The 15,201-nt window shown below is 37.8% G+C and overlaps 1 protein-coding gene across 1 annotated transcript in view; it reads left to right on the forward strand.

Annotated features, from left to right (window-relative positions):
- The window catches only part of LOC140730338 (lutropin-choriogonadotropic hormone receptor-like), a 126,721-nt gene that overhangs the window by 108,618 nt on the left and 2,902 nt on the right, over positions 1-15,201 (forward strand). The window contains exons 7-9 of the mRNA XM_073050617.1: positions 3,139-3,207; positions 6,245-6,319; positions 10,578-10,766. Of these exons, the coding sequence (XP_072906718.1) occupies positions 3,139-3,207; positions 6,245-6,319; positions 10,578-10,766 (333 nt within the window). The remainder of the gene's footprint in view (positions 1-3,138; positions 3,208-6,244; positions 6,320-10,577; positions 10,767-15,201) is intronic.

Raw genomic sequence — 15,201 nt, forward strand, 5'->3', positions numbered from 1 at the left:
CATAAAGAAGGTGGGGGGAGGGTGGAAAACCAATCAGAGAAAAGCTCAAGGGGTGGGGAGGGGAAGCAGGGAGGGGATAGGCAGGAGAGGTGAAGAAGGAATCTGAGGGGAAAACTCTATGGGTAGTAGAAGAAGGCAGAATCATGAGAGAGGTGATAGGCAGCTAGAAGAGGAGACAGAGTGAAAGTGGGATGGGGTAAGGGAGAGGGAGGGAATTGCCATAAGTTGGAGAACTCTATGTTCATACCAAGGGGCTGGAGACTACCCAGATGGCATATGAAGTGTTGCTCCTCCAACCTGAGTTTGGCCTCATCATGGCAGTAGGAGGCAATGTATGGACATATCCGAATGGGAATGTGAAGCAAGTTGAAGCAACAGATGCAAGCTGGCACATGGACCAGCTACTGTAATTAGGTTATTTTTCTGCTACCCAAAGGAGAAGAGGATATAATAAGCCTTCAAAACCTATTAGCCAGGTACCAGAAAACACCTCATTTATATCATTATCAATACTGAAACATTTCAGATACTGATAAATGACACACCTATTAATTGTTAGTGTGACAACTTGTTGCTGTTCCTTTGAACAGTAGACGATTTGAAGGCAAGAGGGACCCACTATCAAGGGGCAAGATCACTATGTTTTCCTAAGTATTTGGCAAGATTACAAATGAAAACTGACTTTTCATGTGTTTTGTGCTCTTTTCATTTTTCTCCTAGATGTTAATGGCAAGAAAAAATATGGAAAAAGCTTTTAAATCAATGATAAAAAGTCTGACGATTCTTAACTATTTTCCACTGAACTTTGTTGTGTTTATGTTTTCTGCTTTGTGTTCAGAATTCTTCAGTGACATTCCAGGTACAATAAGGGAAATCACTCATATAGGTAAACAACTCTGAGACTTCAAGAAAACATCCATGTCTTTGGAAATTGAGTGCAAGCTGTCAGTCAAGTGCTTCCGTAGGTTAGCTTGCACGTACATATTAGTATTAGTCCATTAACAATGGCTGAAGTTTGTTTCTTGGTTTGTCAGGCTCATCTATACAATACTGTTTTCCAATAACTAGTACTAGTAATATCATAGTTCCTCGTGACATAGGTTGAGGCTGCTTAAAACTTCAAATCTGGATTGACTGTTAGAATATCTCCATTGATTTTATTCTCCTTCTTATTTCCTTGTAGTCTATTCTATCCCATGCATCTATTCTTCTGCCAGTTACCTACATTGGAGATCATTTAATCTACCCGCAGCTCTTTTAGGATGTAAGAGGAAATCAGGGAATGTGTGGGAAAGCACGGAGAAATGTGCAAACTCCAGGCAGACAGCACACCAGGTCAGGATTAAACATAAGACATAGGAGCAGAATTAGGCCATCTGGCCGGTCGAGTCTGCTCCACCATTCAATCATGGCTGATCCTTTTTTCTTCTCCTCCTCAACCCCAGTTCAAGCCTTCTCCCTGTAACCTTTGATGCCATGTCCAATCAAGAACCTGTCAATCTCTCCTTAAATACACCCGACAACCTGGCCTCTACAGCTGCATGTGGCAACAAATTCACCACTCTCTGGCTAAAAAAATTTCTCTGCATCTCTGTATTGAAAGGGCACCTCTCTGTCCTGAGGCTGTGCCCTCTCACTTAATACTCTCCCACCATGAGAAACATCCTTTCCACATCTACTCTGTCTAGGCCTTTCAACATCCAAAAGGTTTCAATGAAATTGCCCCTCATCCTTCTGAATTCCAGTGAATACAGACCCAGAGCCATCAAACATTCCTCATATGATAGCCCTTTCATTCCTGGAATCATCTTTGTGAACCTCCTCTGGACTCTCTCCAATGCCAGCACATCTTTTCTAAGATGAGGGGCCCAAAACTATTCACAATACTCAAGGTGCGGCCTCACCAGTGTCTTATAAAGCCTCAGCATCACATCCTTTCTCTTGTATTCTAGACCTCTTGAAATGAATGCTAACATGACATTTGCCTTCCTCACCACTGACTCAACCTGCAAGTTAACCTTTAGGGTGTTGTGTACAAGGACTCTCAAGTCCCTTTGTATCTCAGATTTTTGGATTTTCTCCCCATTTAGAAAATAGTCCGCACTTCTATTTCGACTACCAAAGTGCATAACCATGCATTTTCCAACCTTGTATTTCATTTGCCATTTTCTTGCCCATTCTCCTAATCTGTCTAAGCCCTTTTGCACCCTACCCCTTTCCTCAACACTATCTGCCCCTCCACCAATCTTCATATCATCTGCAAACTTGGCAACAAATCCATCTATTCCATCATCTAATTCATTTATATACAGTATAAAAAGAAGTGGTCCCAACAACAACCCCTGTTGGAACACCACTAGTCACTGGCAGCCAACCAGAAAAGGATCCTTTTACTCCCACTTGCTGCCTCCTACCAATCAGCCAATGCTCTAACCATCTTAGTAACTTCCCTGTAATGCCATGGGCATCCTCATGTGTGACACCTTGTCAAAGGTCTCCTGAAAATCCAAATATACAACATGCATTGCATCCCCTTTATCAATCCCACTTGTAATCTCCTCAAAGATTTCTAAAAGGTTCGTCAGGCAGGATTTCCCCTGAAGGAAACCATGTTGTGACATGAGTAACAGGAGTTGTAGAAAAGCAGACCAAAATGTTGTGTTGCTGTACCACTTTACATGGAATATTACAATTTCAGTGTGATGCTGTTGACATTCTTAAAACTCTTCTGGACTCATGACCGATAAAACAGTTGTCCACCTAAGAACCTTTAGTAAAATGTCTTCATTGCCAGAAGTTCCTCGGAAAACAATTGAAGAATATATGCAGCATGACAGAAAATTTAGAAACAAATGAAAAGTTGACTTAAAATGAGCATAGAAAACAAAATATTAACTAGCTTATAGTAGTTTAAACTTGTTGATGAAGTTTTACAATTATCTTACAATTCTCATTGTATCCATTCACTAGCTTTCAAAATAACATGAACCAGTCGATAAGACAACTGTTATGTGATATTGTCATACCGTCAATGTTGCCTTGTATAATCTAAACAAGCACATCCTGACTTTATAGGTTTTCTCTTCATTTTGAATTTAGTTAATAAAGTAATTTATTCCAATGATGTTGCCTTTTCAGGAAGCTGTATAAAAATGGATTTGAAGATGTGCGGAGCCATGCATTCAATGCAACAAAACTGGATAAGTTGTACGATTTGTTTACTACATCATTATGCAATGTTGATCTGATCTATGCCATATATGGAATAGTTTAAAATACTGGTTCAAATAACTAATATCAAAAACAGTAATACTTTTAGTTTGTTGCACACATCTAGCATTTCATTTTGGCGTCGTTGAAGGACAATACAGAAAAACAGAGCCTAAATCCATGGAGTTTGTAAAACACAAGATAACTCCAAGGTTCTTAATCATAGATAATTAAAATGAAAAAAGTGTTATACATTAAATTCCATTACAAAATTACTCATTTTCTGAATTCTAACTGTAACCATTCTTATTTTGAATTTAATACAATCATTGATGCCATGATCTGAGAAAGTACTAGTGTTAAGTTACAAATTTATCATTTGAAAAGATGCAAGGAAAAAAAACTAGTGTCTTGCAATCAATAAGTATTTGGAAAAGGTTATGATAGTTTGTGAAAAACAAGTATCATATCTTATGAACTTTCCAAAATAAAACTAGCCTCGGCTAATATTATTATCTGGTTACAGAATTATAGACTACACCAGGTGAAGATTCTGCTTATGCAAAATTTGTGAAGATCTTATTTATAAAAGGGTTTTCAATTTTGTCACACTTATCAAACAGGAAATCTCACTGTACTATTAAAAATGCACTTTCTATTTTGCTTACTTGTATCAAAAAAATCTCCAATAATGGAGGCCAGTACGTGAGAAAGGGCATTCTTAATCAAATGTACTCGTTCTACTGAGTCACACTTTCTGATCACAGATCAACAAAGGTTTGGTCTAGTGTTTGTTTCCTGCTACCGAAACCCCTAAGAAGCTACAATGTACAATGAACGAAGGGTTGGAAAGACGATAAGGAAAGTACTGTCCAGTCTATCCATCGGTGTTAGGAGATTTGTGCAATCAAACTCAACACCTATTTTTTAGCAAAATCAGCTGGCATTCAATCTGGTTCAGCAACATGAATATTGAAACACATAACCTCATGGATCTTTCAGGTTACTTTATAAGTGAATGCGGTCATTCCAACATTTCAAAGTTAAAAGAAGTTCCCTCTCCTTGGAGTCTCAAATGACCTTCCTGCTTAAGCAAGCAATCATCATCCTTTCCTGAAAAGCAACTTCAAAGGCATTCTGAATTAATTAGTTCAGGTCCTTTCTTATTGGTAGCCATCCAGTAGAAAATCCAGTTAAATTCTGTCTTCAAATGACTTCTTAACCAGGTATCCAAAATCAACAAACAGTTTGGAAAATAAATCCTAGTCTTAACTGTCAATGCTGTTTTACATTGTCAAGAGATAATGCTCTAGAAATATTATGTGTAGAAGGGATTTAATCTAAAAATCAAGTGTTAAATGTGATTGTGAACTTACTGCATACAACATGCTCTTGCAGGGGTTGCAGCAGTACTATGCCTATGACGTACTGATGCATGGAGGCTGCAGGCATGAACACTGGGGAGCAGAGCGCTGAATTCTTGCCTTCCACATTTGAGACCCAGGTTCAACTCCTGGAGTGATTCCAATATTCTCCTATCATCAGAGGAAGGGGGAAAATGGAATCTATTATGAAGGAAGTGGTATCAGGGCACTTGGAAAGACTGGACAGAATTGATATGGAAAATGAACATTTTTTCACTTTGTAGCTAATGGAATGGATAAAGTTAATCAATGATGGATGCAATTAAACGCAGATACACTGCCACCCAAGAGATTTTAAAATTAATGCATATGCTATTGGAGGTTAAAATACTCAAATAAGCAGGTCACTCTCGGGCTGGGAGATTGTGGCTGGTGGGCTGCCATGGAGATCAGTACGGAACTCCCAGCAGTTCAGAAAATAGAGGAATAACTTTGATGATGGGATCAGGTATCACATGTCTAAGTTTCCTGATAATACAAAGCTAGGTGACAGTTTGGAAGTGAGAATGATACAGTGAGGCTTTAAGGGGCTCCAGGAGGGCTAAGTGACTGGGGAAGGAAATGGCAGATGGAAAACAATCTAAGAAAAAAGTAAAACTGTTAGGAAATGTAGAGTACTTTTAAATGGTGGGAAATTGAAAGGTGCTGACGTTCAGAGTGATGTGCGTGAATTCACATATGTATCACTGAAATATAATAGACAGATTCAGAAATACCGGTAAATTAAGAAAGCAAGCACTATGTTAACATATATTTTGATATGGTTTGAGAACACAAGTGAAAATACTTTCCTCCAATAATACAGAGCACCATTGAGTCTGGAATCTGGAATATTGTATACAAATCTAGCCTCACTACTGGAGGAAGATTTTCAGTAAGGGAATGTAACAGGATTGATGCTGGGGTGGAGAGTTTGTCATGTGTCAATAATATTTGTTATTCATCTTGGGGGAGGCATTGTTGAATGTATATGAAAGTTGTTAACAGTAGGTTTAGTCTCAATGATAATCAGGAAGAGAGATGGTACTGTGCCTATCAAACAAAGTTTATGCCACCAAGTGAAGAAAATAGCTTCTGTCTCCCAGTATCCGGCTGAGAAAGCCTGTGCACAATCACTGAAAAAATGCTGGATCAGCCTCCTGAAAATTTAGAGTCCATATCTGGTAGATATGGTTTACAGGTATGGTTGATCTGAAAACATTACCTAAAGGTAATGAAGATGTTCTTCTAAAGTGAGGTCAGGAATACTGTTGAAGGAGAATGGAAAGTCCAGACATAATTGTATTTACCTGACTCAGGAATGCTTGATTATTAAGAACAGGAAGTGCTCTGTTCCCATAAATAATTGTTGTCAAATAAAGATCAAGTATGTTGGAAATGATCAGCAAAGGCCATTCCTTTCCCTGCCTGCAGAATGTATCCAAATTTTACTCCTTTTATATCCAGTATATTTGATTTCCCAAGGATTATGTATGAGTTATATATTTTGCTTAGGACCTAATGTCAGAATAAGAAAAACACTCTATCAAACATATTTCTACATTTCATAACAAATGTATTTATTTTCTTGAACATTTATTATTGTCTTAATCATGTTATTTTTTCCCCAGAGAACTTAATGATAATAAAAATCTAAGAATAATACACAATGATGCTTTCAAGGGAGCTATTGGACCAGATGTATTGTAAGTTATAGCAAGTTTTCATTACATATGGGATACACACAACATTAGTTTTAAACAACAGATTTAACTCTATTAATCATATTTTTAATTATTATTTGCAAAGTAAATTACATTAAAATTGCTAATTAACATTTTTGAACTGCATATGTCCCTAATTTTAACACTTGTACATCTTTATTTTATTTTATTTTTTTGTAATTTATTTTTTTATTGATGTTCATCATCAAACAAACATTTCCATAAGATGTATTTCAGACATTGTACATATATATCATATAATCATATATATCACAAATCTCTACAAAGTATTTATCTGAGGTACACACTTATAGAAAAGAGTGGAAAGAAAAAACAAGCAAAAGGAAAGAACTACGTACAAGTAGGGAGTGATCTTTTTTTTACAACAGATTCATTGTGAGAATAAAATCAGGCCTATGAGGCATTATGTAGTTAAACCATTTTTCCCAGTATGAATCAAATTGTTCCAAATTGGATAAAATTCTCAAGTTTGATTGGATTTAATAGCCCATTGACATTAAAAGAAATGAATTTTACCTTGTCCTTAGCCATCTGTATTTATCTGTCAATGTATCATTGAAATTAGAATAAAACTTAATCAATCTTCTCCCTGAACAAATAAGAACCAAGAAACGCAAATAATAACAAAAATGGAAACGAACGTGTGATTCCAAGGCTGAGGTCTCTAGTAGGTGACCCTGCGTTGAGCTAGAGGAAATGTCTAGCTGTGGGAAATAACCCCTCCTACTTTTGAGTTGAAGGCCCCCATTGCAGTATTCATAAAAGTCAGTGAACAAATCCATTATACAGAAAATATTACCCTATGTACTCCTGCTATATCTATATATATACATATATATATACTACACACACACACACACACACACACACACACATATTACATATATATATATTCTCATTTTGGTGGGGAAAAAGGAGTAAGTGAGCAAATAAAGAATAACAACTAAGTAATATAAAATCCACATTATAATAAGTATTTCTCGAGCTAGGTATATCACCGTGTACTTTTGCTTCCGTTTAGCTTCGCAACATTTTTAAAGTTAGCCAAACCTTATGGCTCTTCTGAAAGGGGTGAATTGTCTCCTTTGTCTTTGCTTCATTTTCCTAATCTTGATTAAGATTCAGCATCCAGGGATTAAACCTATTGGACTTATATGTATGTGCATTTTGCCAGCAAAGTCCTCTGCATAGATAATTTTTATCTCCAAATTCAACATGTGTGCCTTGCAACACAGAGCTCAGAAATTTGCTGGAGGCCAGATGTAGACGTAACTGAACTTTTGCTTGATGACTGGACTCATCAGTGACAGAATTTCACATTTTAGCCCTTCAGTTTAAGTCAGGGATGTCTGGCTTGTTCAGCATGACTTAATTCATTTGTATGGTGTTGCCAGATTTGATTGAAAGGAGGATGTGTTTTGTTTATTTTCCTTTATAGTAACATAGAAACATAGAAAACCGACAGCACAATACAGGCCCTTCGGCCCACAAAGCTGTGCCGAACGTGTCCTGACCTGGGAAATTACCTAGGATTACCCATAGCCCTCTATTTTTCTCAGCTCCATATACCTGTCCAGGAGACTCTTAAAAGACCCTATCTTATCCGCCTCCACCACCGTTGCTGGCAGCCCATTCCACGCACTCACCACTCTCTGCATAAAAAACTTACCCCTGATATCTCCTCTGTACCTACTTCCAAGCACCTTAAAAATGTGCCCTCTTGTGCTAGCTATTTCAGCCCCGGGAAAAAGCCTCTGACTATCCAAATGATCAATGCCTCTCATCATCTTAATACACCTCTACCAGGTCACCTCTCATCCTCCGGCGCTCCAAGGAAAAGAGGCCAAGTTCGCTCAAGCAATTCTCATAAGGCATGCTCCCCAATCCAGGCAACATCCTTGTAAATCTCCTCTGCACCCTCTCTATGGTTTATACATCCTTCCTATAGTGAGGCGACCAGAACTGAGCACAGTACTCCAAGTGGATTTATATTGTTAATTATTTTCTCAGGGTTTAAGTTATATATTTCTGGTTATTTTGATTATATAAATCTACTTTTCAGAGAAATGTAAAAATATTTCAAAGGCTTTTGACACAACTTGCAGGTAGCCTTCACTCACGTAATGGCCACACAATCTAGGTATGCAGCTCTATCAGGACTGCAAGAACCAGGTGTGGGTGGCAGACCTGAGTGTGTATGTTCTGACCCAGTGAGATTCCACATTTAATTTTATACTTATAAAAATATTTCATAAAACATTTAAATAAACCTAATAAAGACTACCTGCGTGCATCAATGTTAGTATAGTGGGGAATAGTTATCATCCCCAATTTAATGAAGGTGGTATGGTTTCTCGCTTAATAAATTAATTCTAATGCCTTAAAATAGTAAACTTGTCATGACGGTGATTCAGTCAATGAGGCATCGGTGCTACCTCACAAATATCTGACACCCACCAAAGGAGTTAGCCTCCACCAACACTTTCAATGGCTATATACATTTACTATCAGAGAGATAACAGCTCTGGTTTCTGCACAGTCATGACTTGATACACATACTGTGGCTACTGCGTTGTGACTATCTGTACTATTTGTGCAATGCTGTTTTTTAATCCCAAGTGTGAGTGTAATTAAGATGTTTTGTGCTAGAGATGTCATTGTTCGTAATAATTTTTATTATATTCATTGGTCTGTTTACTGCCTGGAGATTGTTTGGAACAGAAATTAGAACAGGGAAGAGAACACAGAGCATGGGACGTGACCTTGAAATTTGAATATTCTAAATACAAATATATCCAGAAAGTAATCTTCCAACAGAATGATTGTAAACTGAAACTCTCCCCTGAGTCATTAAATTGAAAATTTTAACATGGAGCTGAGGGATGCTGTTAAGGTATGAGTTTCCTGGACCAAATCCAAAAATCCTGAGTTGAGTCCTAACCCACTTTAAGCAAATAAAAAAGATCTATAACTATTACCTATCTAATCTAATAATAACTAAGAGGGCAGAAGGACTCTTGCACTTAATGCTAGTGGTTCCAAGTACAGTTACATTAATCAGGAAAGGCATGCAGAATAATTTTTGACTCCACTAGTAGAATTTGGATCCTTCCAGAAATTTTCCTATCAATAGCATCATACTATATAGATGAAACCAAGAAATAGGCCTTTGCTTCCTTGCATCTTCAGCTTAGTTGAAGAGACTAGTAGCTGTTGGATACAAGATAATGCTCACGTTGGGGGAGAAGTTTGTCTTTGACAGGACTAAACAAGTATTGAAGTATCAGCTGCTAGTTATACTCACATAGAGTATGCTTGCTTCCCTTTTGTGACCAAGTGATTAGGACTGAAAGTAGAGAATGATTGACATTATTTTCTTTTGCTTTTGCCAAGTTTTTGGGCTGGTTTACTATCCAGTTAAAATAGAATTACATTGTTCTGAATTTGCTATGTTGCAAATTTTAGTATTTTTAAAACTCTCGGGTATATAAAGTCATAGCACATATCATTGTTCTCATCTATGAAATAGCTCACTGGAGCTTTTCTGGACATGTGCATTGAGAAATCTGGGTAAATAGACATAGTCAGTTTCTGAAAGGAAAAGCAAAAGATAAAAAGTAAATATTGGCAAGGTTACACCAAACTATTTTTTAAAGCCTTTCATTATTAACTGGAGTGAAATGAACATTGAAACTCTTCTGGAAAAAATAATCAGTAGTACAACACTAATGATTTTTTCATAATTTGCAGATGTAGAGAAGAATAATGGGTACTACTTTCTGGATATGTTTGTATTTAGGATATTCTAACTTAAGGTCACATCCCATGCTCTGTGTCCTCTTTCCTGTTCTAAATGCTGTTCCAAAAAAATCTCCAGGCAGTAAACAAGCCAATGACTCTAATACAAATTATGGTGGATAATGACATGTATAGCACACGACATTACAATTACACTGCACACTTGGGATAAAAATGAAGGGAGTATTGCACAAGTAGAAAGTCACAAGGAAGTTCCTGGCTGTTTAGAAACCATAGCTGTCATAGAGGAGAAATAAGGAGTAAATTTACATAGGCAACAGTCCCATGTTATTAAATAAGAACAAAAATGTTACAAGGAGATGCAGGAGACCAAGACAGCAAATATTAGATTATTTTTTATGAACAGTACATGGGCCCAGATAAATGAAAGTAAAGCATTTAACTATTTTTGTTGCCACAGAGATGTTTCTTCAACTGCACTTGAGTATCTTCCATCTAATGGGTTGGAGTTTATTCAAAAACTTACTGCGCGCTTTACGTACTCGCTGAAAAGATTCCCAGCTCTGGAAAAGTTTGTCAATTTGATGGAAGCAAATTTGACGTACCCCAGCCATTGCTGTGCATTCAAAAACTGGGGAAAATCAAACGGGTAAGTTTTTGTGTCTGTCTATCACCTACCCCTCATCAATCCCTCACCATGTGTCTCTTATGATGATAAAAAACTAACCATCTTTCAGAGAAAGGGCATATCAAATAAAACATTTACCAGATCAGGAGTCCCATGGATGTTATCACAGGTCTAATTCCATATTCAGTTTTTACAAACTCAGGCATTCATCCAGTTTAAATAATTTTTCTCAAACCTTCAAACCTTTCTCCTTTTAGTTGTTTTTTCTTAATGAGTGACTAATTGTATAGTGCCATACATTGTAGAATTATTTAAGGTAGGAGTACCGTAAATCCTTTAGAAAGTCCCTGTTCCATCAGCCATGCATCTTATTCTCCATCCTTAAAATTAAAATTACCTTTCTTCAAAAAATTCTTGCAAAATAACTTAAGGTCTTTGAAAAGTCCAAGTACACCAAATACAGTGCCTTTCTTCTATCCAGCATATGTTTCTGTTTTCTCTTCAAAGGAACATACTCTGATATGTCATGTAGTCTTGTTTTGAATCATGCACTGGCTGCTTTTCAAAGTAATTAAATATATAGTAAGTTTAATTATAATTAATAAAATGCAAGCCTTAGGTAGTGTAAACAACTAACTTGGATCTAATTACCTAGGTATATTAACTAGAGTTTTCTGGCATTCAAGGGAGAGGCATTTAAATTATTTTTATCCTCCTAAATGATCTAATCAAGGAAATACAAGTTGCCCTGTGGATGTGGTTTGTAGTTAACTTAGAATCCTGTGATTTTACTGGATCAAATTGGAGAGAAGAGTTTCGGAGATTTTTCTTTTAATCTGTTCCAAATTCCCACCTACAATCTTAAAATATGAGTACCTGCATTGAGTCATCCACAGAGGTAAAGAGTAATTAAAGATGATATTTGTTTTAGCTTTTCCTATTTTATTCTGTTGCAAAAGGAAGTTCTGTTGTGAAGTCTAAACAAATAATCCTTGACAAACCTCCAGGTACTAAGAGATTTTAGGTGCTAAACAGCTGACTCATGTGTTCTGATGAAATTAAATTCAATCTGAATTGATAGCCTTAGCCAGTGAAGAAGCAGAGCTTCAGAATACATCTCTAAGAAGAAAGGCTGACTAAAATTTACATTGTAAGTCATTGTACTTCATTCTCCACAAAAAGTCCATGTGTGGAGATGGGAAGAATTTGGATGAATTTGGCTGTGGTACCATTGGACAGAGTGCCATCACTAAAGTTTCTTGCAGGTGGATTGATTCAATAATGTGGTCAGGAACAGAAACATAATCTGTTAAAAACCTGATATCTACCAGTGAGGAAGTGATAGGGGGAAAGAAAATCACTCTGAACATAGTTGATTGTTACTTTCCCTTCAGACAGAATTCCATACCCATATTTTTATACAACTTTTTGAAGGCATGTGAAGCTCCAACAAGAAAAGTAACTACAGATTATGACTTCCTTGCCAGCCAAGAACAAAATAAAATATAGTAAGTATTGTTCTAAACATATTTAATTAGATCATTCTGACCCCCAATGATATTCTTTGTAGGCACACAAACATAATACAAGCATGACATCCTTCTAATTTTTGTTAATTTTCCTTTTTTTTTTGCTTCATACTGCAGCTGCATGTATGAAGCAAAAGCGGTATGGTGCCACTGCTATCTGTATGGTTTTTTCTTTCACAGTACTTTTCAGGCAGAATTTACATTCGCCTTCCAGTCATCTTCAACTTCATAAACTTCTTTTTGCATGTTAATCAAAAGGTTGCCTAGATTACTATCAAGAATGCCAGATGACACTTTTTAAATATGCAAATTGTATCATCTACTTTCAGAAATGAAGAACTCCATGAGTAATTTAGAGGATGGCAAGAGGTGGTAGGATAAATAAGACACCAGATGTGAGTGTCTGTTATCAAGGTACCACCTATGGAAAGCACACTTGCCAGTTCCAAATGTGGGGACAACAAAATGGGTACCAGTTTGACTCTTTGTAAACCCAAAAACATAATACATTGCATGAAATCCTCTTATTTTTGATAATTTTCTCTCTACTTGCTTTATACTGAAGCTGCACAGTAGCATAGTAGTTAGCACAATGATTTACAATACCAGAGACCCGAGTTCAGTTCCCATTGCTGCCTGTAAGGAGTTTGTACATTCTACCTGTGACCGCATAAGTTTCCGCTGGGTGCTCCGATTTCACACACAGTCAAAAGATAGACTGGTTGGTAGGTTCTGTTGTGACAGTCCGTGGCCTCCTCTTGTGCCAAGATGAGGACACCCTCAGGTGGAGGAACAAAATGTTATTTTCCATCTGGGTACCCTCCAACCTGACAACATGAATATTGGCTTCTTCTGGTGAACAAATCCCACCCCCCTTCCTTCTATTTCCCCACTCTGACCTTTTAGTTCTCCTCAGCTGCCTATTACTTCCCCCTGGGTCCACTCACCTCTCCTATCAGATTCTTTCTTCTCCAGCCCTTGACCTTTTCCATTCACCTGGCTTCACCCATCACCTTCCAGCTAGGCTCTTTCCCCTCCCCCCACCTTTTTATTCTGGCATCTTCCCCTTCCTTCTCAGTCCAGAAGAAGGGACTCAGCCCAAAATATCAACCATCGATTCCTCTGCATAGATGCTGCCTGACCTGCTCAGCTCCTCCAGCATTTTGTTTGTGTTGGCCTGGTTGCTGGGTTAATTGGTCTTTGTAAATTGTTCCATGATTGGGCTAGGTTTAAATCAGGGAATTGTGAGGTGGTGTGGCTTGAAGGGCAAAAGGGCCTATTCCACACTGTATGTCAGTAAATCAATAAATAAAAAAACAATAACATCTGCCCTAAAACAATAGAACCTCAGAGTCTGTCTTTCAAGCTTAGTTTACTGCCATTATATCTGATTAACATACACAATGTATGATTCTGGGCACCACACTGGTCCCATAATCGTCTACCTACAGCTTACAGAGTTGGCTGAGGTCCCCTGGAAAAGCAATGGCCACCCTTACTTTGAAGGTACTCTTTATCATTGAACTCTTTACGCCCATAGCTCCAATATGGCATTAGTGGGTGTAAAGCAGTTTGGGGTGACACCTGGTTTGAATTTTTTTTTTTTTGCTAACTTTTACAAGTAGACACTATGATGTTAAGTGACAGATGGAAAGGGAAGAAAATGAACCTTTGGTAAATTTGGTTTAGGTAACTGCTTGTACACTTGGATGCCTTCCAGCATAATCCAAACAGAGAGGAGCTGCTTGAGTTGTCTTCCTCTCCTTCTTCCTCTTTCACCACCTCAGACTCTGCTGTTACTCACACTATAGCAATTGCCAAGTATGACCTGACATCAGTGACTTACTGCTATATGCATCAGACTACCATTTTGGGCATCCAGTCTGCAAAATACTACAGGATGTCTCTGGAGTGCCCCACATATTAGAAGCATCTTTTCATTATGATCAGATTCTACCACATTTCACATTGATGAGGGCTTCAGCCACAAGTGAGCTGAGGCAGGGATCAAGTTAGGTGATGTTCTATAAGTCAAAGAAAATTGTTATCTTGGGAACAACATGGATATCTGATCCTGCAGTGAAATATGGCTTGAAAGTCTGAATTATCCAGTTCACGAGCCAGACAGTCATCAGATGGTTATTCTGACATCACTTAAATTGATGACTAGGGAACTGAATTTATGACACAGATCACAGATGTGTCCACGCTTCACAGTATTTAGCTGAAGAAACGGAATAGTGTAAAGTTCATCCTGGGTGTCTTAGTGAAAACACTCATGAGTGAGAAGTTTGTGTCCCTGTGATGTGAAATTATTTTGCATAATCAGTTCATTTGTATTCATTTTTTCTTATTCATTCAAGGGATGAGCACTCGAGGTTGAGCTACCATTTAATCATCCCTGAGAAGGTGTTAGTGAGCTGCGGCAGTCCCTGACGTGTAGGTACATATTCCCACAATGCTGCTCGGGAGCAGTTCCAGGTTTTGACCCAGCTATAGTGAAGTGCTACATTTCTAAGTCAGGCTGGCATTTGGCTCAGAGTGTGCCTTACTGGTGATGATGTTCCCATGCAATTGTCCTTATAATACGTACAGTTTGTGGATTTGGAAGGTGTTGTCCAATGAGCACAAATTGCTGCTGCTACATAATCAGTGGTGGAGTGAGTGAACGGCTGTAATTAGGGTGCCTATCAAGCAGGCTGCCATGTCCTGTATGGTTTTGCGTTTATTGAGTGTTGTTGAAACTGCACTCACCCAGGCAAGTAGAGAGTATTTCATCAGCCTTGTAGATGATGGACAGGAGTTTGTAAGTGAGTTATTCTCCACTGGACTTCTAGCCTCTGACTTGCTTTTTAAGCCACGTAGTGTATGTGGCCACTCCATTCAGTTTCAGGTCAATAGTAACCCCCCAGGATATTAATAATGGA

Source organism: Hemitrygon akajei, chromosome 7 (genome assembly GCF_048418815.1).
Source record: "Hemitrygon akajei chromosome 7, sHemAka1.3, whole genome shotgun sequence".
Classification (NCBI taxonomy): Eukaryota; Metazoa; Chordata; class Chondrichthyes; order Myliobatiformes; family Dasyatidae; genus Hemitrygon; species Hemitrygon akajei.